This window comes from Pteronotus mesoamericanus, unplaced genomic scaffold (genome assembly GCF_021234165.1).
Source record: "Pteronotus mesoamericanus isolate MK-2021 breed Mesoamerican mustached bat unplaced genomic scaffold, CSHL_Meso_final contig_182, whole genome shotgun sequence".
Classification (NCBI taxonomy): domain Eukaryota; kingdom Metazoa; phylum Chordata; class Mammalia; order Chiroptera; family Mormoopidae; genus Pteronotus; species Pteronotus mesoamericanus.
The window spans coordinates 6,028,767-6,055,958 of record NW_026555078.1 but is presented as its reverse complement, the minus strand read 5'-3'; the positions used below and the strand labels follow the sequence as shown (position 1 = coordinate 6,055,958).

Sequence of the window (27,192 nt, the reverse complement as noted above, 5' to 3'; positions counted from 1 at the left end):
GATCCAGCAATTCCAGTCCTAGCTATCCACCCAAGAACAATGAACACATATATCCACATAAGAACTTGCGTAAGAATGTTCACAGCAGCGTTATTCATAGCAGCCAAAAAGGGAAACAACACAAATGTCCATGAACTAATCAATGGATAAGTGAAATGTGGTATATCTGTACAATGGGATATTGTTTGGTAATAATAAAAAGGAAAGAAATACTGATATAGGCTACCATACAGATGAACTTAAAAACATTATCCAAAGTAAGGGAAGCCAATCACAAAAAGAACACATATTGTATATTTCGATTTATAGGAAATATCCAAAACAGGCAAATCTACAGAGACAGAAAGTAAATCAGTGATTGCCAGGGGCGAGGTGAGGGGAGACTGGAGACTGACGACTAATGGGTATGGAGTTTATTTCAGGGGGTGATGAAATGTTCTGAAATATTAGCGATGGCTGAACAATCCTATGCATATATGAAAAAACAGTGACTGTAAATGGGTGAATCGTATGGTATGTCAACTCTGTCTTAATTATATATATACGAGAGAGAGCGCACTTCCTCAGGCAAGTCATTAAACACACTTACCATTCGCAGGTTTTGGGTCGTTCTCGTTTCGACTGCTCTGAGGAGCTCTCTAAACCTCCCAACTCCTCTTGTCAGGTTCCTGTGTGCACACAGAATTTGACAGGGTTTCCATCTGGTGTCCATTAATATTCAGTACTTTCTACACATCTCTCAATGCATTTGTCTACATAAAAGCCGTTGGCTAGGTTTTAGTGAACAATTATTCAGAACACGCCTGTCCATCTTTGTTCAAATCTGAAAAATTTGACCTAGGTCTGATGGATTTTTATGCTTCTACAATCAAATTTTCTCAAGAAAACAAAAGGTGGAAAATCACTTCTGAGGCTCCCTCCTCTCTGGCCCCCAAAGCAAGATATCTTCAAAAGCCTATCTTCACCCCTACAGCGGCTCTGGGGTTTTCCTGCTCTGCTGAGTGGCACGGAGTCTGTCGTTTCATCTCAAAGGTGGGTGGCAAATGGGGAAGAGGAATATCCACAAGGCACTGCGTGCAATGTGGAGAAAGGCTTCTTGTAACTTGTAATTTTTATGGGCAAGACAGAGATAAAAGGAGTGAAGAGTGAGGGGCTCCACCACGCAACCACTCCGCATCTTTGAGAACATAAATCACTGCCCAATAAATCCATCGAACCACCCCTCCTCCCCCAACCCTGCAGAGAAGCAAGGGTCAAAGGGCCCTCTACAAGTGACTGTGTGAACATGAAACCTGAGCTGCCTGGCTGTGCTCAGAGCACATCTCATCTTGTTGCCCCAAACGCCCCAGAGAAACATATTTGCTGACACATTCTGTTAGGGGACAAATGATTCTTTAGTAACATCCTGGTCAATCTATCCAGGCCCCACTTGTCCTCTCTGAACGCCGTCGGCTCAGCTTCCCCACCGGTCCCTTTATATTGAGCGCCGCTACCACCTATGACATAACTCGGGGATATTTATAACCTGCTCATTAGAACACATCTCATCTTTCCAAAACGCCGCAGAGCGGGTCAGCCGGTGCAAACCTGTCCGCCAGCCCTGCAGGCTGTGGCAGATGCTCTAAGCACTTCGCTCTCTTCTTGGATGACATTTTAAATTGCACAAAGGTATTAAATCAAACTGAATTGTGGGTTCTGTATGTTACAAACACTCACAAGGACTATTAATTCGTCTCTTACATCTACACGACATCCCAGAACTCTCATTCACAAGAGCAGCCCCAGAGCTTAGGTAAGACTTTATTGGCACAGGTACGTAAATACTCCCATGTCCCTCTCACCCACACACATCAGGTGATCGCAGATCAGAAGCTTTATGGTGGCATAAAAAGAGAAGCTTGTGCTCAGGACTCCAAGCGGCACTAAAGGAAATCTAACAGAGACGTGAATAAAAATTAGGTAATAGGCCTGGGGACATGCAATCTACTTTGCTTTTCCCTTCATTGGTTTTTATGGGACCCGTGTTCACAGGCAACAAAGCACATTTGCTTTGGACTGAAGCTCAGTTCTCTTAAGTAACATGGGGGGAAGGAGACAGCGACAGCTAACAAAGGGATGGGTAGGACAGAGTAGTCTTATTTTATGCCAGAGTCACAGATTAAGCTCCTACGATGTACGAAACGAATGGCATTCTGAACTGTAAGAAATGGGTGGGGTTGAGACAACGTGATTGGAGACCAGGTTTCAGGGGCTGGAAACTGGGCTTTGAATGGGCAGTATCAGACCTAAATCCTGTAACTCAGGGGAGGCTCCACGACAGGAACTGGCCACTCAGAATGTCCCTGTGCCCTCCTTGAGGAAGGAGTTACTTATCTGGGCACAGAAGCACAGAATATTCTAGTTATAAATGACCTAACTTTATCCAGTCCTTGCCCAGACCTAGCAGGAGAGCAAGCCAGTAGCTCTGTCGACTTCCTGGGCAAAAGAAACGTAAGTCCTCAAACTGAAGTGCAACTCCTGGAGAAAGAACAAAAAAGGAATGCAAGAGCTCAGGTCTCTGTTTTGTATCATTAACATGCAAATTACTTTATATATATATATATAGTTCAAATTTCATGCATCCCAGTGATCACAGTTAATGAGATACTCCTAGGAACCAGCCAACAACTGGAAAAGAAAATCCGTTGGCCCAGGTGAAGCAGTCCAGAGTCCAGCCATAAGGCCTCTGCTACCTTAAAAGAGAAATGATGGATGAATTCACCTCCCCTGGAAGGCGGCAGGGCGGCTTCTCCCGTGCAGGACCGAGGCCCTCTGGTGGACGACTAGAGGAAATCTCCGGCACCCGAACGGCCGCCCACACAGCAGAAGGCAAAACCAGCCCCAGCTGAGGGCCTGTTACCAAAGCACTGGCTTTACCTTGGAAGCAGATACAAGTTTTTTTCACACTGTTTCTAGTTTATTTCTGGAGAGAGCTTAGGATTCAGAACCAAATTCTTCCACAAACTGGGAGGCACCTTGCTTGTAAACAAAGGCTCCAAAGTAACCAAGAGTGCCTCGGCAGGCCTGGGGCGTGCTGGCCAAATGCGCCGCGGCACCATGGGGACAACCGGGAGGCTGGCCGTCCAACCACAGGTCAATCTGACAGTAGGAGTGGGGAGGAACTTAAGGTGAAAGACTGCACGTTTTAAATATGAGAAAAAGTATCCCAAATGCAAAAACATACAATTCTCATTGACGCCTACACCATTCACACATTTTTTTACCCACATAATTTTATTCAACCAATCATTTTCACTGTTGACAGCAGAAAAAAAAGTTTTTAAAAAAAATCTAGATGGATCAACATGGTAGAAAGGAACAAAAAAGGAAATCAACTTGCAAGAACTACATTCTAAATGCTATGAAATAACCCAATTTGAGGGAAATAAACAAAAGCCACACGATTGCTTTCATGTCTCTGAACTATTAGTTTACTCTTAAAATCTTGAAATCTGTTAACTATCTGGAAGGAACTGCTGGAGTAAAAACTACTCCGAAATGAAAAGAAGACAGCCAAGGAGTTTTCCTGGGTCTGAGGGTTTCCACTGACCCTTAACATGAGGTCGTTTACTCCATTTCAACGCCCTGACAGGGCAGCATGATGTCAGAACTCATCATGGTAAACTATTCTCAGAAGGAACGTTCTTGCCAGCCTCCGAGCAGCGGGTGCGCTGGCAAGCTGTCAGAGCCGGGGGTTCGCCTCCCGCACCTCGCTTCGGCAAGCTTCCTGAGCTGGGCGCGTTTCTGTCCCCGTCGAATGGTTCCCAAACAGCTCAGCCATGACCAAGGAGAACGGGCCAGCCAGTCCCTTGCGCACCAGCCGGCTGTTCTGCCTGACAAACAGGCCAACTCCCGCCTTCACTTTCCCACCTCGCTGCTGTCCCTGGCCCAGCAGGGAGAGCTCAGGCAGTGTCCCAGCCTTGCTCTGTCCAAACCCGGCAACCTGCTGCTCCGTCTCTGGCAGGGAAGCCCACTCACTTGTCATGGCAGCACATTCTTCTCCCTTGACCCACTTCCATTTTTTTCCTTCTCTCCTTCTTTTTCTGTCAGGTTTCATCCGCCTCTTTCTGACTCTCTTCCTTCCTGAGCTTGTCTGCTGCCCCTTGGGTCGGTACAAAAGCATGACTTCCTGCAGATCCCAGGGAGGGCACGACGCGCCAGCATGTGGCTCGCCTCTCGACCCCCTGGGCCCTGCAGTTTACATTCTAGATACAAGCCCACGGAGGTGCCTGGCTCTGTCCTCCGACTCTGAGCCACAGTCTCAGCCCTTGCGTACTGTCACCTGGGCTTCTGTGCAGGAAACTGAGGGGGAGATGCTTATGTGAAGGAAGCCAGAGCACCCAAATCACACGCAAAATGGAAAACTCCGAGGCTGAGAACCACGTCACCTCCTGATGGGTGGCTCAAGATACTGTTTTGTTCTTTCTCTTTTCATGCCTTAGGAGTAAGATAGGGAAATGCAATTCTTCCCTTTAACCTACCCTTCCAAGTTAACTTCTGACCTTCGACTTTGGCCCAGGCCTGCAATATACTGAGTTTCAATATCAGCTGTCACTGGTATGCAGACTCAAAGCTCTGAAGTGAATAAAATGCTTTCTGTACTGGATGTCATATCCCCAGGTAGTAAGGAAAAGGTACCCTGCGAGAGAATGTTCAATATTATTTTTTCCTTCTCTGTGATTGATAACTTTATAACTAAAGGTCAACTACAGAACACATCAACACAACAGATCTCTTAGAGAAGAAATCCTTTGGCTTTTTGCATGATTACAGTATCAAGTCCCACGCTTGTCCTCGAGGACACACTGGTGAACAAAGGCTGCCCCCGCCCCCGGCCTCAGGAAGCTCAGATGCCCCTTAGAATGTACATGCCTTGAGGACCAAGATCTCCGTTTTGCTCACTGACATGTCCCCTGTCCCCCACACAGAGCCTGGCACGTAGGAAGTGCTCCATCGATACTCACGGAATGAATGAAATTCAGGACTACTATGAACCAAGACCACGAGGGGATACATTTTCTACTTGTTCCTTGTTCCCATCTTTCTCACCACATATGATTGGCAGGCAAGTGCCAGCTTAGAGAGAATATGTCTCCTATGTCCTCAGCGGCTTTGCAGCATAGCTGCCAGCTGTACCAATTGACGGTGGCCCTGGGCTGGCCTGGCAGCTTCTAGACAGCCATGTGGATGATGAAGATTATCCAGACATTTCAGGGAAACGTCCCCCCCGACATGCTTCAATGCCCTAAGGAATTTTAAGTCATCCTTCAAGACCCGGGGTGAAGGCTACCCTTGGGAACTTCTCTGAGCTTCTCCAGGAAGATGAAGTCTGCACGGACTTGGAGCCTAAGTGACCTTCAACACAGTGATTTTTGTATTTACGTCTGTCCTCCAACCAAACAGTGACCATCTGGAGAGGACAGGCCCCCTTTGCAACCACCTCTTCATGTCCCGACTGCCTCGCAGAGCCAACCAGGCACCCAGTGACATTTTGTAAGCTGTGTACCAACCCCCCCGAAAGAAAAGAGTGAGCCCAGGCTTATGTTCTGAAATCCCTTTCCCATTCTCTGCTGAAAAGAGTTTTCTGGATTACCAAGGCAACAAGTGAAGCAGATGCGTCTCACGTGGTGAGATAGGGCTGTCAACGCCGAGAACCCTAGGAAAACAGAGCTATATTGTGCATCTCGGGGTCGTCTCTCTCAGTTCTCAAGACTGGGAAGCGCTTCCCCTGCATTTATATAACCGTTGCTATCATCTCTTTGGAAAAGTCTGAAATGAAAACCAGATATCCCCATCTGGGAAGTGGGAGAAGGAAAAGACATCCTTCACAGTCCACAAGGACACTTCTGGCCGGCCGTCAGGGAGCTGTTTTCCCGGAACGGATTCCAGCTTCTGTTCCCTGTGTACACACTCCTCGCCTCGTATCCAGTGACATGCGTTTGTGAAGACAGATGGCTCGCTGCGCTCAGGGGCTGGGAATCAAACCCACAACCTTGGCCTCGTTAGCAAGGACTCTCTCTGATCCACGGGGCGAGCCAGCTGCAGCCTAGATAGAGTGACAGAGGGTGTGACAACCGTCCACGCTGGGATGTGAACAAGCAGGCAAGGCTTCCGGAAGTCTCATTTCAAACCTAATGAGAGTTGTACTGGGCTTAACAACATTTTTTTTGACTACCTCGGCAATGGAGGCTTCCTTGTGACAAAGGCCGAGGAAACCGGGCGTTTGGGTCCGCCAGCCCGGCAGCAGGCCGCGTGCAGGGCAGGCTCTGCCACCGGGCAGCAGAGGTACGAGTCCGAGGAGGCACAGAGGGCCGCTGGAGTCGCGACAAGGACGTGCAAACGGGTCCTCCCGACGTGGCTGTGGAAGGCCTGTGGATGAAGCTGGGCAAGCAGCCCCGGGGGCTCAGACCAGAGAGCAGCTTGCCCTCTGGCTGCTCCGTCCCACTTGCCCCAACCCCGAGTCTCTGAGGAAAAAGAAATGGGGACAGGTTCACCCTGTCTCATGTCCTTCCTCCTTCCCAGCCTTTGGGAATCAGTCAAAGGATCCCGGTCCTCATTCAGGAAACACATGTGGCAGGCCTGCTGCGCACAGGGGAGGCAGCAGCGGGCCAGCCGACAAACATGCTTCCTCACGAACCTGGGGTGACGCTCAACAGAACCCCAGAAGCCACACAGGATTGACCGCAGCAGGGCTCCTCAACTTAATACTGTATTTTCAACAAACAGAGCCGGGGTCTGACACACGAGGACTGCTCTGCAGAGTATTCACCGGGAAACCCACGTCCTGGTCTACATTCCTAAACTTAGACAAACCAGAACAGGGGCCCTGGAGCCAGACTGCACGGACTCAGATCCAAGTTTTGAGACTCACGAGCTGTTGCTTTGGGGAAAATGCCCGTGCCTTTGCTTCCGCATCTGTCAAATGGTGATAACAAAGGTACCCACCTCACAGACTGGTTGCAAGAATTCGGCGAGGTAATACATGCAGTAAGCGCTTTTTCGGTGTTTGCCATTATTACCAGTATTCTCCTCAAAACTTGGCCATTGCTCAGTTTTGGAATTCTGGAATCTATCTCCCAATCAATTTATAGCACATGACAGTCTGTTTTACTTCTTTGGAGCCATTTAATTTTAAAGGAATAAAAAAAAAAAAGGTATTCCCCTGTTGGATCCATTCCTTCACTTTGCTATTATTGAAAGCTTAGTGTGTCGTTAATAACAAAGGCAACTGATGTCAGGTGAGGGCAGAAAAATGCTCCTTCCTTGGGACCCAGTGGCCATTCTCCCAGGAGCTGATGGTGACTCTCCTGAGTGCGGGTGTCCGCGGAGAGGGGCACAGAGTCTCCACCACAGGCCCCGGGGCCAAGTGCAACACCAATGAGTAAAGGGACTGAGGGTGTTAGCAACTGAACCCTCTTGCTCTCATTCAGTCACGGCAGCTAACGCTGGAGATTGTTCTGACTCAACCAAGAGGGCCAGGCCACGCTCCAAAATGTGAACTTGGGTGGCTGAGCCCCTAGAGGCGGTCTAAGTGGCTCGGATTGGTGGTTTGGGTGGCCGAGCCATCCAGGCTCTGTGAGAGTAACGCAGAGCCAAAGCTAAGCCCAAAGCTAAGGAGCACAGCCAAGCCCAGCCTGACTCACTCCCACTGAGGAGCGCGTTCGTTCCAGGTCCAGCCCGAGCGGGAAGACGGCCCATTTAGCGTGAGGCTGGGGCTCGAGAGGCCCTGCGTCATAAGCAGGGACTTACATGGTTAATTACACGGAACAGCGATGAGCGCCAGGCCAATTTAATAGTCCTTTTAAAAATCACTAATCAAGTGAAAGACAGTCTAGGAAGTAGACATGGTCTGCTATGAAAACGACTTCAAATTAATCAATTCACAGCAGCAAAGTCACATAGATAAGGGGACTGCTGACTGTCTCGTTGGTCCGGCCAGCAGGGCTTGCGGAGAGAGAGAGAGACAGAAAGGACATTGGGGGAAGACAGTCCTTCCAAACGTACCACAACACCTGGGCAGAGAGCTCACTGCAAGCGCAAGAGCACACTGTTCACTTCCATTTCAATCAGCAGAAAACAGAAGAACTACATTTCCAAAACAACCTCTGGGGACAATATTTCAAAAGCTATGACTAAAAATGTCCAAGGGACTTGGTTTGGAAAAAAAAAAGACCTTTAAACGTAGGGGTCACTGTCCAAATGGCTTCAGGGGCCAAGCCGGCAGCAGGTGTGGGTGAGGAGAGGCCGGCGGGGATGGGGAGGGGGGCGACCACCCGGTGGGGCGCAGGCCTGCCTGCGGGGCCCTATCCCAAACCAGGCCGCTCGACAGGGGAAGAAGAGGCTTTGCTGGTAGATTGGTAAATAAAAGCCTCTGATGTTGTTCGTGGGGAGATAAAGCAGTATCGCTCAGCTGGAGGTAGCAGGGATTCTCACACACTCTCGTGACTCACACCAGATAACGTGCTGGGGCCTGGGAAAGACCTGTAAGTTGGGGATAAAAGGAAGAAAAGGGCAAAGGTCAAGAACAATCCCGAGAAGAGGAGGAGGAAGGGAGAACGGAATGTGAGGCACGTGGAGACATGGCAAAAGGCAAACGCAGCGGACGCTGGGCACACGCTGGGAAGGCTAAGCACGCAGGCCGCAGGCCCCACGCTGCTGAGCCTGTGTCCTCGGCTACTCAACGGGACTGACGCCGACTCCCGGCGCCTGAGTGAGAGGACACCTGCAAAGCTGCTGGCCCAGCGCTCAAATTCATGTCACACGCCCCATTCCCCGACCATCGCTGCCTCCCACCGCCCGCCATCTGGCCCTCCACTCTGCGGAAAACATTCACTGGGCAGAAGCCAAAAAGCAGCGACTGGTATGTTTATGCATCTTTGGATTAGCAGAAAATAGTACAAAATCAGAACTGTTTTCTATTACATACTATGTTAAATTTTTCCTCTCAGTTAACAAGTAGTTTTATGAGTGAGAAAGCAAAAGCTCAGAGAAATTATCTAGCATGCCCGTGACCATCATACGCCCACAAACAGAAGAGCTGGCATCTGCACACAGGCCCCGTCTGAGCGCAGGGCCCAGAAAAGCTGAAGACGATCCCTTCGTGCAGCAGCCCGCAAACAAGCTGGAAACTGTGACTAACTCCTGCGACACCAAAACAAAAGCACCGCAGGGGCAGGAGCGCAGCAAGAGGAGAGGGCGCAGGGCCAGATGTGGCCCCCCCAAGGCCGCCCGGTGCGGGCTCTGGAGGGGCGTGACCTGTGGCCCCTGCCAGTGGGGGCGGGGGACAAAGGGGCAGCCGACACAGAACTCTGAAGTCAGGCCATGTCAGACTGACAAAATAATGACAGTAGAGAAATGGGCCTGTCCGCCAGTCGTTAGGACAAGCTTCTCAACTCAACTCTTTCATCCTGGCCTCGTTTATTTGGGCCCTTCCCAGTGGAAATTCGCAACCAGTCACTCGGTGAGCTCAACTGTACCTCTGTACCATCTATACAAAAAAGCTGTGCTCAGCACACCAGCAGGGCAAATGTGATCTATGGGACGGTTATTTCGTTTGTGCGGGGAAATGGGCTATTTTCAAGCCCCTCCAAGCCATCCGCAAGAGCTGACGATTACTAATGAACCACCGACAACATCATTTCACTCTCTCATCAAGAGAGTCACCTAAGACATTCGGCTCCTTCAAGACAGAGACTGGGTCCTCGCGTGCCAGGGCAGAGCGAGGTCTGGCCGCATCCCTGGGCCCACAGGGCTGCTGTGGGCGAGGACTACACGAGGCCATCATCACCGCCCAGGAAACGTTAGCCATCACCATCGCCTTCTGCCGAGACGACCCTAACTAGCTCCAGGCCACCTCCCAGCCCACGGTTCCAGATGACTCCCCCCTCAACCTGGTGAGGCACGCTGGACTTCACCACCTTCAGCCTGCAGAGAGGGAGACCGAGGCCCAGAGACAACGCAGCGTGCCAGGACTAGCACCCTGGCCGCTTGATCCCCAGGGCAAGGGTCCCTCCTGCCCTCTGCTGGGCATGGCTCTGTCCCATCTTTTATTGCCCCCCACCGCCCTTCTTTTTTAACCTTTATACTATGTAAAATATAGACCCAGAAAGCCATAAAAAAAAACAAACATCGTTTAGGGAATTATTTATAAGGCAAACACCCTTGTAACTACCACCCAAGTTTTTTAAAAAAACAAACCAACCATTGTCACTCACCCCATCCCAGTGAACAGGCCCCTCCCTCCATCCAAAAGGAACTGAATTTTAGGCATTGCTTCATTCCATTTCCTTAGGGCTCAACCACTGCTGTAAGCACCACTCTGAATGCACTCGAGTTTCACCTTGCCCACGTTTTTTTTTTCCTTACTTGTTCAATCTTTAAAAGCCCTTTTAACCTACAGGTCCCCTTTCTGCCTCTTTCTTTTCCTTAGAATCTATTGGTTAACAAAGATGAACTGTTTGATCTGGAGAGCTTCCCACGGGCTGGAAAACGGCACTGTCACGGCGCAGCTCCATGCCTTCCCTGCGTCTCCGCGTTGCCTGCAGGTGGCAGCTGGGTTTCGGGGAGTGGTCACTTCGGGTTCGGTCCCTCTGCCAGACGTGGCCAGAGGTGTGCTCGTCCTTCAGAAGGCATGTCGTGTCTGGTTATGTCTCTTTCTGCCAGGTTAGCAGCCCTTGATGCTCAATGGTTAGGTATATTAATTCACTGGGAGTTAACAAAATGGTGACATTCTAGCTCTTTTACTGCATTTTCATTTATTAGCTGGAATGATTTCATAGGAAGCTGTTTTCTTTTATCTAAATCTGGTTTTCTAGTTCATATAGCAAAGGTAGGATAAACGGTTCTAGATACTAAAAGACAACTCATGAATTCAAACATATTGGATGAGTCTGTTGCAATTTTTACCCTTCCTGAAATTCAAATTGTCCCATATTTGGCCTGAATTCTTTTAACACAACCCTAGACATCTTTGATAGTTTCCTTGCAGTCTGGTACGCAAAGATGTTCCAGGTTCATCTTACTTCCTACTCCAGAGTGGGAATGAGGTTTCTTCTATTGAAAAAAGATTCTTCAAGACCACAATCTAGGTGCCAGGGATAGTCACTGCTACTGAGTCCGCCACTGAGTCAGACCTCCCTCCCCTGCCTCCTTCTTTCTCCTTTTTCTTCCCTCTTTCTCCTCATTCCTCTCTCTCTCCTTTTCACCTCCTCCCTCCCTCCCCCCCCTCTCTCTCTCTCTCACACACACACACACACACATATATATACAGGGTGAGGCACAAGGAGGTTTACAGTTGTTCGTATGGAATATAATACAATTAATAAATATTAATACAAGAATAAATCCTGTTTTGTGTACTCAAAACTGTAAACCTCCTTGTGCCTCACCCTGTATGTGTATATAGACACACACGCCCACATATGTACATATACAGAGAGACACACAGATACCAATGTAATACTCATACTGATATTTCCAATGTAATCATTCAGATTCAGGAATTCAGAGTTTTTCTATCTTAAATCTATTTTGCCTTTCTCCCAGGCCAAAAATATTATTTCTCCAGGACACAGGCAATAACAGAATTACAGCATTCTATATTATATGTTACACAAAATGTTTCAGAATAATACTACTAATAATACCATCATCATTATGATTCCTGAAAAGTTAAAAAACTTATCTTCTGCGTGGTATCAGCATTCTCCTTCTATTTTTATTTATTTTTATTTTTTATTTTTTAGAGGGGAAGGAAGGGAGAAAGGGAGAGAAACATTGATAGATTGACTCTTGCACGCACCCCAACTGGAGACCGAACCTGCAACCTAGGTTTGTGCCCTGACAGGAAATCGAACCCATGAACTTTTTGTTTACCGGACAACACTCCAACCAATTGAGTTTCCCTAGCCAGGGCTCCTTCTATTTTTTAATGTATGGTTGTACTAAATCTGTTATAAAACACACAGAGACACAGGAAAACATGACCAATGTTCAGAAAAAAGGGTAGTCAATATAAACTTATTCTGAATGGGCCCACATGTTGGATTTAGAAGACAAAGACTTCAAAGAAGCTACTATAAGGACGATGAAAGAACTAAGAGAAACTGTGTTTAAAGATCAAAATAAGATGACAATGACTAAACAAATAGGGAATCTCAATAGAGAAATAGAAACTATAAAAACTAACCAAATGGAGACTGTGGAATTAAAATGTATAACTCAAAAAATTCCCTCAATGGGCTCAATAACAGCCTTTAGACAGTAGAAAAATCATTGAACTTAAAGGTAGATGAATACAAATTATCCAATCCAAAGAACAGATAGAAAAGAGACTGAAGAAAACCCAAGACATAAAATTATAAAAGTGCTGAAAGACAAAAATATCTTGAAAGTAATAACTGAAAAAAATCACATACAGGGAGAAAAAGAATAAGATTAGTAATCAGACACAGTGGATGATATCCTCAAAGTGCTTAAACAAACTACAGATGAAACTGTCATCCAAAAAGAAGACAAAATAAAGACATCAACAATAAACAAAAAGTGAGAGAATTATTTGCTACAGACGCGACCAATACAAAAATTTAAAGTAAGTCCTTCAGCCTACAAGGAAATGAAAACAGAGGGCAATTTGAATCCACACGTACAAATTAATAAAAGTACCAGAAGTGTAAATATGTGATTAAATATAAAATATTGTACAAATATATTCTAAAATATTTTCCTTTAATTTCTAAAAAATAATATTTATTAATATAAGGGAATAATTATTATACTGCATTGTGCTGTTTATTACTACAGACATTAATAGCACAAAGAAGGGAGGAAATGAAGCTATATTAGAGCCATGAAATTAAGTCAGTATTAACGTGAAGCAGACTGTGACCATTTAAGATGTATACTGTAATTCATAGAGAAACCACCATAAAAATTTTTCAAAAGAAAATACAGGTAAAAAATTAACAGAAGTATTAAAATGCAATATTAAAAATAGTTTTTTAACACCAAAGAGGGTTCTAGGGAGGAACAAAGAATCAAAAAGACATGAGACATGTGAAAAACAAACAGCAAAACAGCACATGCAAATCCCATCATATCAATAATTGTAGTAAGTGTGAATGGATTAAACACTAATCTAAAGGCAAAAATTTTTTATACTGGATAAAAGTAAAATCCAACTGTATGCTATCTATAACAGATACATGAGATGCTTTAATTCAGACACGAATAGATTGAAAGTAAAAGGATATAAAAGATACGCTATGTAAACAGCAACCTCAAGGTAGCTGGAGTGGCTATGTCAGATATATATACATCAGATGAGACAGTCTGTTTAAGTGAAGAAATATTACTAAAGACAAAGATGCATCTATAAAGAACTTGCAGCTAACAGGACGTTTAATGGGGAAGGACTGAATTCTTTCTCCCTTAGATCAGGCGGGAATAAGATAAAGGTGTCTGCTCTCCCCACTTGCATTTAATATGGTACTGGAGATTCTTGAAAGCCCGATGAAGAAATAGAAATAAAATATCCATTTAGAATTGAGGAAGTAAAACTGTTTCTATTCACAGATGACATGATCCCATATGTAAAAATCCTAAGTAATCTATTTAAAAGTTACAAGAATTAGGGAGTTTAGCAAGGTTGCAGGATAAAATATCCATATTAAAAAAATCAACAGTATTTCTTAAAATAGCAAACAATAATCTGAAAATAAAATTAAAAAAACAAATCCATTCACAATAAAATAAAAAATACTCATCGAAAATTTAATTAAAAAAATCAAAACCTGTACAATAAAAACTACAAAACATTGAGAGAAATTAAAGCTCTAACTGGAGAGCCCTTGGATTGGAAGATTCCCTCCTGTGGCCACGGCAGCCCTCCCTAAACTGATCCGGAGAGGAGAGAGATTACCCGCAGCCCTTACCAAAACCCTGGGGGGCTTTTTCTTTTTCTTTTTCTTTTTTCTTTTTTTGGTAGAAATTGACAAGATGATTCTAAAACAGAAATAAAAATGTCAAGGACTGAAAATACCCAACATAATTTTGAAAAAGAATGAAGTTAGAGGACTTATACTCTCTAATTTTAAAACCTGCTATCAAGCTATATATTCAGGACAGTATGGTATTGGCTTAAGAATAGACATATAAATCAATAAAACCAGAGACTCCAGGAATAAAACTTTACATTTATGTTCAATTAGTTAATTTTTTACTGCTGTGTCAAGGAAATTTAATAGGGAAGGAGAATACTTTTCAACAAATGGTGCTTAGACAACTGGTATCTCGATGCAAAAAAAAGTAACCCAGATCCTCACACCATACACAAGTATTAACTCAAAATAGTTTAGAGACCTACCTGTAAAAGTTAGAACTATAAAGCTTGTAGGATAAAATATGAAAGAAAATCTTTGTGGTCTTAGATTAGGTAAAAATTTCTTAGCTATAACACCATAAGGACAATCCGTAAAAACAAAAATTGAAAAATTGGATTTCATTAAAATTAACTTTTCCTCTTTAAATAACATCATTAAAAAAACAAATATTTGCAAATGCTGTATTTGATGAAGAATCTGTATCTATGATATATGAAGAACTCATAACTTGGTATAATGACAATCTAATTGAAAACAGGGAAAAATCTTCCAACAGATGTTTCACCACCAAAGATGTTAGAATACCTAACAGGCACATACAAAGTTACCGAACATCATTAATCATTAGAGAAATGCAAATTAAAATTCCAATAAGATACCATTACAGACCCACTAGATTAGCTCTAATTTTAAAACTGACAATACTAAGTGTTGAAGAGAATGGAAAGAAACCGGAACCCTCATTCATAAATGTAAAATGGGATAGCCAGTTTGGAAAACAGTTTGTTAGTTTCTTAAAAAGTTAAACATAAACTTATCATAGGACCCATCTATTCCACTCCCTATGAATCTATCCAAAGGAAGTGAAAACATGTCTGCAGAAAAATTTGTATGCAAATGTTCATAGCAGCATTATTCATAATAGCATCAATAGCAAATCGATGATAGCATAATAGCAATCATCAATTAGTGAATAGATAAACAAAATATAGTATATCCACACACAGAAATAACTATTTAACAATAAAAAGGAAGGACCTATTGATATAGGATACGATGTGGGTGAACCTCAAAATCATTATACTAAGTTGAAGAGCAAGACACAAAGGACTACAGATTCTATGATCTCTTTTATGTAAAGTTTCTACAGAACCAAGCAAGAGATAAGTGGTTGCTGGGGGCTGCAGGTAGGAGTGGGATTTGATTGTAAACAGGCATAAAGAACTCTCTAGCGGGTGGAAGTGTTCAAAGGCTAAATTGTGCAGGCAATTGCACCACTGTATAAAGTTATTAGAAACAACGCAACTGTATATTTGCGATCTGTGAGTTTTTGATAGGTAAATTGTACCTGAATAAAGCAGCTAAAATGTATATATAGCGGCTTGCATTAGGGTAATTCCTGGCTATCTCCTCTCCCCCACTTTTATCTCCACCTTTGTCTTCTTTTGTTGCTTCTGGGTCAACATTCATGCACTCTCAGCGGAGTCTGCTCATGGCCGGGGCCCGCCCCAGCCCCAGGCCCCACCGGGCGGAGGGCCAGGCTGCTCCAGCCCAGCGGACCTGCCTCGGCAAGGCCCTCTCATTCTCAGCGGCTAATCTCAAGGTGGCCACAGGATAAATAAATACTTTTCAATAAATACTTGCTGCCTATTTTAGGGTCTCCTGTTCTAAGGTCTCTCAGACGCCCCGTGGCTTCCTTCTGCTCTCACCCACACAAGTGCAAACTGCATGCTGGCCTATCGCTGCTGGCAGTGTGTCCCCACCCGCCTGTCCTTAGGGATCCTTGAGTGTACCCTGCCATCTAGTTTTGCTGTAAATGTTTTGCCCATGAGTTTCTGGTTTTCCTATCTGGTTACTGTGTCTTTTTTATGTGGATATATGAGAAGATCCAAAACTACACCGCCACTGTGGTTACCATCTTCCTGGATTTCGGCTGCCAATTCTTACCTTTCCGTCCAGGGAGCTGATGAACCCTTCACTCCAAGGGCTTTATTTATTTATTCGTCTGGCCCCTGCACGGCGCTCACCATGTGCCAGCCACCGGCCCAGCACACTATAATTACTAAGTCACTCAATCCGCCGAACCATACTCTGAAGTAGGTTCTATTATTATCCCCCGTTTACAACTGAGAAAACTGAAACGTGGGTTAAGTCAGTCGCCAAGGTCACAGTAAATGCAGGAGGGAGCTGGATCCGGAGTCAGCGCTCGCTGACCACTAGACCACGCCGACTGTCCAGAGCGTACACTGTGGCCCTGGCCTGGCAGCCCCAGCGTTCAACCCTAATGACCACCCCGTCTCCCCAGTCCTCCCTAGAATGCAAAAACCTTACCCCTGTCATAGGGTAAGTCTTAGCCCTCCCTGAAAGGCCAAGTTCAAATGTCAATTCTTCTAAAAATCTTGATGAACTCAGCCAGGCAGGTAGCCTCTTCCACCTTCCTCCCTCCCTCCCCGCTTCCTGCTCCTCCCGCTGCAGCTTCTCTCTGGTGTCACAGCCACTGCTGATACCCGTGTCCGCCCCGCGAGCTTGAGGAGCCTTTTGGTGTGTTCACCTCCTGTCTCCAGAGCTCACCCTAGAGACTGGCCCCTCGCAGCCCCCCGATGAGCATTCATGGAATTGAGTAGGCAACATTTTCTTTGCTTTTTCTTAACTAGCTCAAAGTGTACTTGAAAAGCAATAAAACTGCGTCTTTTTAAAAATGATCTGTAATCCAGAGATTTTACCAAGTGTGGCTCATGAGTTTTTCTGGATATTCGGGGGAAGAAACACAGCACTGAATTCTTCCTAATGTTTTAACTGCTGGTTTCCAGCCCACAGAAATGGCTGCTCCAGAGGATAATTTGCCCGGTTCAAAGGAGAGCCAGCTGCCACGCCCGCTGACCAAGCACCTGCCCCGGGGAGAGGCTCCAGGAGGAGCCACGGAAGGTGCCGCGCGTCTGTGCGTGGCCTCGGGCGTTGCCACCGGAGTCACTTGTGAATGAAAAAGTAAAAATTCAAGCCTGAAATGGAGAGGAAGGTGGGAAAACCAAATATCAATGAAAAAACAAAACAAAACAATCCATTAACTTTTTAAATCTTGTAATTCAATGCAAGATTTTGCTATGAGAGCATACCATTTTATTGTATACTTCCTTACTGATGTACAGATCTATGGCAGACATTTCCATACAAATATTGTACAAAGGCAGGTTTTTGTAAGAAAACTTATGGCCCCTCTCACTTTCAATAGAAGGTATACTGTTTCCTTAAAACAAGGTCAGAAATTCTCCAAAGATGTCTCAGTAACTTTCTGGGCTTTAGCTCAATTTCTCTCTAAGAGATAACTAAAAATACCATTTAACTAAAGTGGGGGGGAAAAAGGAGAGAAAAACAATGATTTAAAAAAAAAAATAGGTAAGAAGTATCCCTCGACAAGAGCTGGCCCCCCTCCCCCCCGGCCACTCCTACCCGCCCCCTCCCCGCCCCCCCCCCCGCCCCCGCTCCCCGCCCCTGTGTGAGATGTTAATGCCTTTGACACCTCAGCCCAGGAAGGGAAGACCCGGGTTAACCCACGGCCAGAAAGGCCAGAACGGGAGGGGTGCTGCAGCTTCCTCCGCACTCTCCTCCCCAGGGCGGAGGCGGCAGGACCTGCTTTGCGGCCCAGGCATCACTAAATTACCAAGAAAGCTCCCCACAGTCCCAGAGGCCGAGATCTGGCTTCCTTCCTGACCAGACAGGATGTGAATTCCTCCTTCCCAACACACATGTGTCATTTCAACGGGCTGCCCTTGAGGGGTGGCCTGCACTGGAACACTCTCCTCCCAGGCTCGGGTGTCCAATTTCAGTCAGCCCGCGAAGAGCTACCATATTGTTATTTGTTTTCAACGTGGGTCTGGGAGGCCCTGGCAGCAAATGTTCTCAACAACTAAACCCCAGCAGAGGATAGTTCTCTCCCCTGCTGTGGGGACTCAGGCATCCCCTCCAGGTGTGCGCGCGGTAGGCTTCGGTGAGGAGGCCCACAGGTAAGGAGACCCACGGTGCCGAAACCCCTCCACACTACGGCTGCTCAGAAATGGACGCCTCTGCCAGGGCCCCCTTACTGAGTTTCTTGTAATAAAGCCACCATCACTGTAAAGAGCACCGCTCCCCCGATCTCAGAGATAGGGCGGACCCAGAAAATGTATTTAACACCTAGACCCCTTCACGCTCTTTTAACAGAAAGACACGATATGCAGGGAGCCCTACTGTAGGTGGTCAATGAACACCTCCCTCTTCCCCACCAAGAAGCAGCAGTCAGAGCAGTAGGTTCCAAAGAGCTGGTCCCGGTGGTTTTGTTCATCCTTATATCCCCAGGATTGAGCGTAGTGCTCAATAAAATATATCCAGCTTTGATAAATCTAAGTTGCATTAACTGATTTTAAATATTTTTTGTAAAGATTTTATTCATTTACCTTTAGAGAGAGGGGAAGGGAGGAAGAAAGAGAGGGAGAGAAACATCAATATGTGATTGCTTTTCATACGCCCCCTACTGGGGACCTGGCCTGTAACCCAGGCAGGTGCTCTGATGGGAGTTGAACCAGTGACCCCTTGGTTCGCAGGCCGGCACTCAATCCACTGAGCCACACCAGCCAGGGCGCATTAATTGATTTTAAAGAAAACACACAACTGTTAGGCATCCACGAGTTAGAGCCACCTCAGCTGAAAATGAAAAGTTCGTTCGTTCATTCATTCATTCATTCATATACAACTACACGCCAGACCCTGCTCAAGATCCTTCCCCAAACAAAGCAGACAAATTCCTACCCAACTGGAACTTATATTCCAGTGATGGGCGACAGACAGTAAACCAGTGAGATAAGAAAATACATCATGTGGACAAGGGGTGAACAAATTACTTTCTTCTTCTCCTTGAGAACTTGACCTTAGGTTAACTTTCCAATTCTGTTTCCCTGGAAACCTAATAAAGATAAAATGTCAGTTGTTACTAGGCAACATTGCTTATGTTAAAAATGATCCTGGAGAGGGGTGCAAAATGAGTAAAGGGGGTCCAATACTTGGTAAGGGAAGGAAATGAAGCTTCAGGTGCAGAGCACACAATATAGTACACAGATGTCGTACCCCCACCCCACCCGACCCCCCTGCACTTTGGACGCCTACAATGACCTCCCTAGTTCGTGTGCTGAAGCCAAGGACAGACCAGAACGGATGCACCCACCTCGTGGAACACCCACCAAGTTTTCAGATGGCACGGGACTCTTAACACTCATTAAGTGCGAGCACTTACAAAGTACACTGGAAGCAATTACCTGTCCCCGTTAAGTGCGAGCACTTACAAAGTACACTGGAAGCAATTACCTGTCCCCGTAATTCATCACTGAAAGCGGTCTTGGAGTTTTGTAATTAACGTGGACAAAGATTCCTTTGTTCTCATGCTAAAGTTTTGATGGCATTAAGGGATGAGCCAGACCTAGTATACATTTAAACAAAACAGAAAATTGGCTGACACTTTTTATTACATAAATAGTTACATCTAGACTGGCTTTTTAAGGCCCTTATTTTCTAAGTGTAACATTGCATGTTCCTTCCCGTGGCTCAGTTCTCCATTTTAAGAAGAGAGCCCTAACTGGGCGTGGGCAACACGGTCCGCGTGGCGAGGAGACTGGGCTGGGTGTCAGAGAAGGTGCACAGGTGCCAGCTCAGCCACCGACCGGCTGTGTGACACTGCGTAAATCCCATCGCCTCATTTACTGTTTCCCCAACCAAAGTGTAAACTCCCTAAGACAGAGACTGCGTTGGACCCAGGTGACCCCAGCGCCCTGCGGGTAGCCCTCGCCCCCGGAAGCCCCTCCACAGGTCGCCCCCCCTCACTCCACATCTGCCTCTTGCAGGTTTCCAAGCTGGGTCCTGGGCTCTTTGCCTTTCTCTCTACACTCTGTCCCTTATTGACCTCCTCCAGTCCAGGGCTTTCAATATAATCCATCTGCTGAAACTCCCAATTTGTAGCTCAAGCTCCAGCCGCCCCTCTGTGCTCAGGTATCTTCCCGGCTGACGAGTGCGCTCAGACGTGTCTCACAGACATCTCAAACCTCGCGGAGCCAAAGGCAAATCCTTGACATCCCCATTTCCGAACCTGATCCTCCCTGGGCCCTGACTCCATCTACCGATTCTCAAAGAATCCACAAGACTTCCGTGGAAACCTCCACTCCAGCCACAGCGGCCTCCTCATCCCTGTGGGCACGGGAGCCGCCCGGCACAAGATCTGCATGCAGTGGGTTTGGTCAGTCACCCAGAAAGTGTTTCCTAAGTCAGCTGGGTGCCAAGACCTGTGCTTGGTACTTCACTAGTGAATCTGAGAAGCATATCCAGGTTCTCGGGGAGGATACAGTCTAGCGAGGGAAGCAGAAAATAAACAAGTTCCCCAATGCATGTAATTACAAACTGTAATAAGGACTGGATGAATGGGTGCCTGCTTAGTAAATGGGGTGACCGGGCCAGGCCTCCCAAGGAAGTGACGTTGCAGGAAAGAAGTGGCATCCCAGATGCGAGCTTGCCTGGCTGTTCTGGCTGCAAAGGCTCAAGTGGGGCGGGGGAGGGTGACATTTGCCTTCTCCTTAGCAGTCCAAGGGAGCCCCGCGCAGAGGCTGCGTTCCCGCCCAGAGGACACCCAGCACTAGGTGTCGGGGCGGTCAGCCGACCCTCCTCTGAAATACCGAGAGGCCGTCGGGTAGCAGGTGTTTTCCAGGTTAACCATGGGCACCAAGTGCATCGGCAGAGTTTGCCTAGACCAGCAGGGTGAGGAAGCGCCGTTCCTTGAGAGCTCTGGTGGTGTGAGGCTCAGCAATCACAGGAGTGACAGGGTGCCTGCTTCATGAACTTCCGTCAGCAGGAGCCTGACCTTCACCCGGTCCCACGGGTCCCACGTCCGCTGGAGAGTCAGCCGGGTGTCGCCAGGCCGGAAATGGCCATTTGCCACTCGCCCTCTGCCTGCCGCTCCCTCCCCACGGCTTCCACAAGCGCTTTCTTATCTGTGCCTCCACAGCACCTGCCGTAGGTGGGATTAGCCCAATTTCACAGACAAAGACGAGGAGAAAGGGCTGGTTCCAAATCGGGCCCTCTGGCTCCAGGCCCTGTGACCCTGGCCCTGTCATCCTGGTCCCCTGAGGCTAAGGCTCTGTGATTTCACCCTCTGTAGAGCCTGAGCACGGTTTTTTCCAGCCTTAATGGACCTGCTGCCACCACCCACAGGGACGAGAGAGACGGGCTGTGAAACATAAGTGGGTGCATCCAAAGTCAGCCCGGGCCCAGGGGCACATGGACCTGGGTGGCAACCAGAGAGAGGACCAAGGGTGGGAGGAAGGAAAGGGAGGGAGAGGGAAAGGCGGGGGAGAGCAGAAGGGACAGATGATCTGCAACAGGCTGCAGATGAGACAGGAGGAAGGGCGTGACGAGAAAACCCCCGTCAGCGAGGCTGGGAACCAGCCCTGCGCGGTCTCGCACCGGGGGCAAGTGTACCCGCATAGAGAGGCAGGGTGCGGGCCCAGGCCACCGTCTGAGGGTCCACCTGGGCCCCTCCACAGAGAGGGGCTGCATGTCCCCCACAGAACTGTAGCACTAAAAGGGGTGAAGGCAGCACTTGGGAGCCAGGTCACCACCGTGTGTAAAGAGGCGCAACGCTACTTACACTGTCCACCTCGCACGTGGCAGTTGACACAAACGAGATGCTGTGGTGAGGATCAAGGATGGTGAAGGACAGGTACCTGGTACATAAAAGTGTCACTGGGATCTCAGGGGTTCGAGGGACCCAGGAACCGGTCTGGGGGTCAGGTTCTCTCTGAAAGAGATTCGAGGCCCCTCCCAGTTTGGCACTCACTCTTGACAAAGATGGAGAATTGAAAGAGAATGAAAGTAATACTATAGCTCATTAAGTCCTTAGGGATGACGCCCCAAAAGCTGACTATTTTTAAGTATATTTCTAAAGAAAAAAATGTGCTTTATCAAATCCTACCTCGTATTGCAAAACTCTTTCCTAGTGCATTTCCCTATCCCTGAAGATCAAACGGTGTCCATTGTACCCTCCCAGTTGTATAAGATTTTTAATGATTTTATTTATTTATTTTTTAGAGAGAGGGGAAGGGAGGGAGAAAGGAAGGGAGAGAAACATTTACATGCGAGAGAAGGTTGCCTCTTGCAGACCCCAGCCGGGGACCTGACCTGCAACCCAGGCAGGTGCCCTGACAGGAAATCAAACCGGTGACCTTTCGATTTGCAGGATGACGCCCAACCCCCTGAGCCACACCAGCCAGGGTGCGGGCACATATTTTAAAATGCAGGAAAACAGAAAAGGAATGAGACAACCAAGGACCAGACACATCAGAAGATGGAACTATGGGAAGCCACTGGCGCTTAGGGCCACCTCCATGTGCCTCCCCTCGCACCATGGAGATGACGCTGTGGGCCTCCACTGACAAATGGCCCCCGGGTGTGGCTCCCGGGCCCTGAGTAACCCTGATGGCACTTGGCGTGTCCAAAACCTCCCACAGATTTCTCTCCCTCCATCTCCATTTTGTGGTCTCAAAGCTGGCCTTCGCCTCCCCCTCCCCCCAAAGTAACCCCTTGCTGCGCAATCCCAGGCTTCAGAGACGGCAGCTTGCAAGGACCCTGCAGAAGAGCCAACCCAATGGCATCCCTGGTCTTGAGAGCATCCCAGAGAGAAGGGTGACGGGGCTTTGGCTACACCAATGGGAATCTCCTTGAACTCGGGTAAAATGAGAAATGAGCCAGCAAGCAACTCCCGGCGTGGAATCCACCATCTAGTGATAAATAATAAACCGCTCATCGTCATTATTCTTCAGTTGGATTTCAGGGGGCAGCCTGCGTTTCACAGCACATGGTCAGAGCGCAATAGCCCTGCGTCTCCCTCCTCAATGAACAGCCTTCACAGGGGAGAATGTGTTCCCCAGCCCGCCCCGCATCAACCTCGAACTAAGCATTTTCAACAGAAGGGACTGGCGGGGCGCCCCCAGCAGCCCCCAGGGAGCTCGCTCCTGTCTCAGGAATCGCACGTCAACCCCACGCACCCTCACAGGTTAGAGCGGGGAGAGCGATGCTTGGCGGGGCCTCTGTGACGGGCACCATTGGCTGTGAAAGGGGGAAGGAGCAGACCACTAGAAAAAGAGCCCACGTTCCCTCCCTCCTCCCTCTGTTTAAAACAGCAAAGAAAATGAAACTCAAAACTCAGTTTAGGGGACATGCGCCATCGCTCAGACGATCTCAGTCAATGTCAGATGAGATCAGATTTGAGCGCATCTTTGTGTCAAAGCCACCAAGCCTTTCCAAACCTTGGGGTGTTTGCTGTGACTATGCCAACCTGGACCAGGGGCCTTCGGACCAAAGCAGGCCTCGTCTATGGTTTAATAAGGATCTGGAAAATAAGTATTTACTCCCAACAAATGGAAATTGGGTACATGTGACTCTGGGCCACCAGGAAGATAAAATCCCACTTCCCTGAGCTGCATCCCAAGGTTTGAAGCTCGTAACAATGAAGAGAGAGCAACTCCATTGTTCATTTATCCAACGGCTGGGACCCGCATCCTAGAGGAAGGGAAAAGGCCTCTAGAGGCCTCATGCACAGCCCAGAGGAGCTACAGGGGAGCCCGATACCTACTGTTGGTCTTCATACACATCTATCCTGCAGCACAATGTCAAAACAAGGGACAGCTGAAGAGATGTGGAACAGAATCGTGGCATTTCTCACCAAAGCAACACAAAAAGGAAAACAAACATCAAATGCATTCGAGAGCCCTGTGCCTCACATTCAGGCTCTCGGGCCTCCTCAAACCACCCCCCCCACAGGCGGCTCACGCAGAAGACGTTCTTGTGCGGCATCGCAGCCACACTCACTTTCATCAAAACCACTGAGGCTTGGCAAATCCAAGTCTCTGAACTGATCAGCCATTCCGAGGAAGAGGATTCCGTGCGCCGGGCTTCCAGTTCATTACCTTTCCCCCAACCCAGGGGGCGGGGCCTGTACAGGACCATTCCCAGGGGAAGGGCAGCATGAAGCTTGGCTCCCACCAGATCTGCCCTCCGGTCTCGGTGCTGTTACTTAGGAGCCCACTCCCCGCCTCCCACCTTCAAATCTCATGGGCCAGGGAGAGAGCCAGGTAGAAAACAGAAGAGTGAGCCTATGTTCATTCTTTTTTTAAAAATTCCAATTATAGTTCATATTTTAAATTGTCTTGTTATAATAACTGAACTGAAGACAGCAATAGAAAGCTTTCTGTTCTCCCTCTTTAGAACAAGTGAAGAAGGCTTACCCATTTTTGAAATAGAGGACATGGGCTCTCTGAAGTCCTGTTTCTAGGAAAAAGCCTAGTTCTTGATCGTGGGGAGCAGGGCCAGGCTTAGGGCTTCTGTTCTGAATATTAGTAAGTATTACCTAGAAGGGGAGAAAATTGGAAAACTAATCAGATCCACATCCAAGTCTACTTCCTTCAAACCCTACCCCTAAATGTACTGCACGGCTTGAAAAGTCGACTTCCTTATGCAGACAAACATCAGTGCAAAGGCCCTGGTGCAGACGTGCCAGGATTAGGAAGGCAGAGAGAGTGGCTCCTCTGAGGCAGGAAGCAACCAAGCACCCAGGGGCACGTGCGGCCCTCCTGGCACCGGGGCTGAGGCGCGAAGGGCGCCGATGCGTGTGTGCTGCCAGGAGCAGCATTAGGGCTGGAGAGGCTCTGCTGAATGCCAGGATGTTGACAGAGAGGCTGAGTGACACAGGTACAGGTCCCAGCAACGGGCAGAAATAGTCATCATCCACCGAAGGCCGAGGCCACTGGCTGGCAGACCGCAGCCTCCGCCCTACATGAGCTTGATGAGCTCCCAGGAGAGCTGAGAAGCGCTGTGATTGGCACTGGCCTGAGATTCACCAGGGATGGCCAACTCTCCAGGCTACCGAAGCGAGGCCTGTGGACTGAGCGGCAACCATCTGTCCTCCAGGGGTGAGCTGAGAAAAACAACCTAAGCTTCCTGTCTCCTGAACTTGACCTCTTGTCAACAGATACTGAGGTTTCAAAAGTTTAAATGTTTAGCCTTGCAAGAAAGACTCCCAACCAATCAGGAGAAAGGCTTGCACATTGAGGGTTAGAGTGAAGTGCGCACACACATTGACTCTTACAGAGGCTACTTACAGAGGCTACTCTCTTTAAACTCACAAGTCAAATACAGCATTCGTCACACAGCAGCTACTGTGGCCATTAAAAAACCATACAAGGGCTCTCCAAACACTGTTCACATTTGCTGAAAGTCAGCAGCTCTTCAAAGACCCAGATGATAGCCACACCCCAAATATTCTAGGGGTCTTGAGACTATTCTCCAAATGGAGTTAAAGCAGTTGCTAGTTCTCTAACCTGCAAGGTTTGGGGAAAAGTAGAAGGCACTCAAGGGACAGTATGTTCTGGAATGAAATCCAGGCAGGCATCCTTGCATTTGAAGTGCCTCCCAGCATCTTATCAAAGTTGCCTGGTAGCTTCATGACTTAGCACTTGGCTCTGCATGTGCTAAGAGGTAGGTGTTCCTTCTACCTCCAAAAAGAGTGGGTGTTGTTGTTTTTTTTTAATTTAAAATCTTTTTTTTTAAAGATTTTATTTATTTATTTTTAGAGAGAGGGGAAGGGAAGAAGAAAGACAGGGAGAGAAACATCAATGTGGTTGCCTCTCCCATGCCCGCTACTGGGAACCTGGCCTGCAACCCAGGCATGTGCGCTGACTGGGAATCAAACCGACGACCCTTTGGTTCACAGGCTGGCACTCAATACACTGAGCCACACAAGCCAGGGCAGTGTGGGTGTTTTTATCTTTAATGCAGGTCCCACTCCCTTACCCTCTAAGTGATGGAGATGCACACAGCAGGGTCCTGAGCGCTTGTCCAAAATGATCTCATTGATTCCTCTGAGCTTCAGAAATCATCTACATGCTACCCTGACTGGTGTGGCCCAGTGCGTTGGGCATCATCCCACAAACTGAAAGGTCGCCAGTTCGATTCCCAGTCAGGGCACATGCCTGGGTTGCAGGCCAGGTCCCCAGATGGGGGCATGTGAGAGGCAACCAACTGATGTTTCTCTCGCACATCGATGTTTCTCTCCCTCTTTTTCCCTCCCTTCTCTTCTCTCCAAAAATATATGAATAAAATCTTTAAAAATAAGAAAAAAATCATCTACATGCTGCCAACTCCCAAATTTATAATCTCTAAACCAGACTTCTCTTCTGAATTCCAGGCTCACATATCCAACTTCTTCCTTGGCATCTCCCCTTAAGAGTCCACTGCAGAAACCTTTAAAAATTATCTTTTGTGTGCTTTTGAGAATAGCTTTTAATTTCAAAGAATGCCATGATTATTTTAAAGCAAAACAATTCAGTATAGTATGAAAAGAAAGTTATAAATTATCTTAAAATTCTACCACAGAAATAACCAGTAAACATTGATTGACCAATAGTCCAGATATTTCTGTATACTTATGTATCAAGAGAAGAGAAAAATGAAAATCATTTTCCAGAAACAGAGACTGCATTCTATGTTAGTTTTAAATTTAAACCATTACATTTAATTTTAATTAAATTTGCTGGAAGAAACCAGAGTGTGAACAAAATAATCACTCAACTTCAGAAAAATGTGGACTTTTTTCCCACATAGTTCATAAGAGGTCTCTCTAGTTAAAAATATTTCATGTTTATCATGTGTGTGTGGGTGTGCGTAGGGAATGAGAGAAGAGAAACTAGGTGATTCTTTTACCTACATATTGCAACTTTATACAATATCTACAGATTCACAGTAAAGATGAGCTTAACATATTTATACTTCATGATACCTTCCACTTTGTCTTCTCTAATCAGCCTCCTATTTTTGTTCTATTTCTTTGTATATTGCCAAGGTTCCCATGGTTCTACCCTATAATTGTTTTTGCATCAGTTCTATATGAAAATGCACTCACTGCTTCTTAAATTCGTTATTTTGGATCAATTCTTGGTTGGTAGAATATTGCACAGAAGGACTCATGGGAGCTGCGGGCCCTGAGTTC

General features: G+C 47.1%; 1 protein-coding gene across 4 annotated transcripts in view; it reads right to left on the bottom strand.

The window, feature by feature from the left end:
* The window catches only part of TTC7B (tetratricopeptide repeat domain 7B), a 212,326-nt gene that overhangs the window by 128,242 nt on the left and 56,892 nt on the right, over positions 1–27,192 (bottom strand). For all 4 annotated transcript variants that reach the window (XM_054567150.1, XM_054567152.1, XM_054567153.1 and 1 more), the window contains exons 5-6: positions 24,434–24,555; positions 590–668 (exon numbers count right to left, since the gene is read on the bottom strand). In XM_054567150.1, coding sequence (XP_054423125.1) covers positions 590–668; positions 24,434–24,555 — 201 coding nt within the window. The remainder of the gene's footprint in view (positions 1–589; positions 669–24,433; positions 24,556–27,192) is intronic.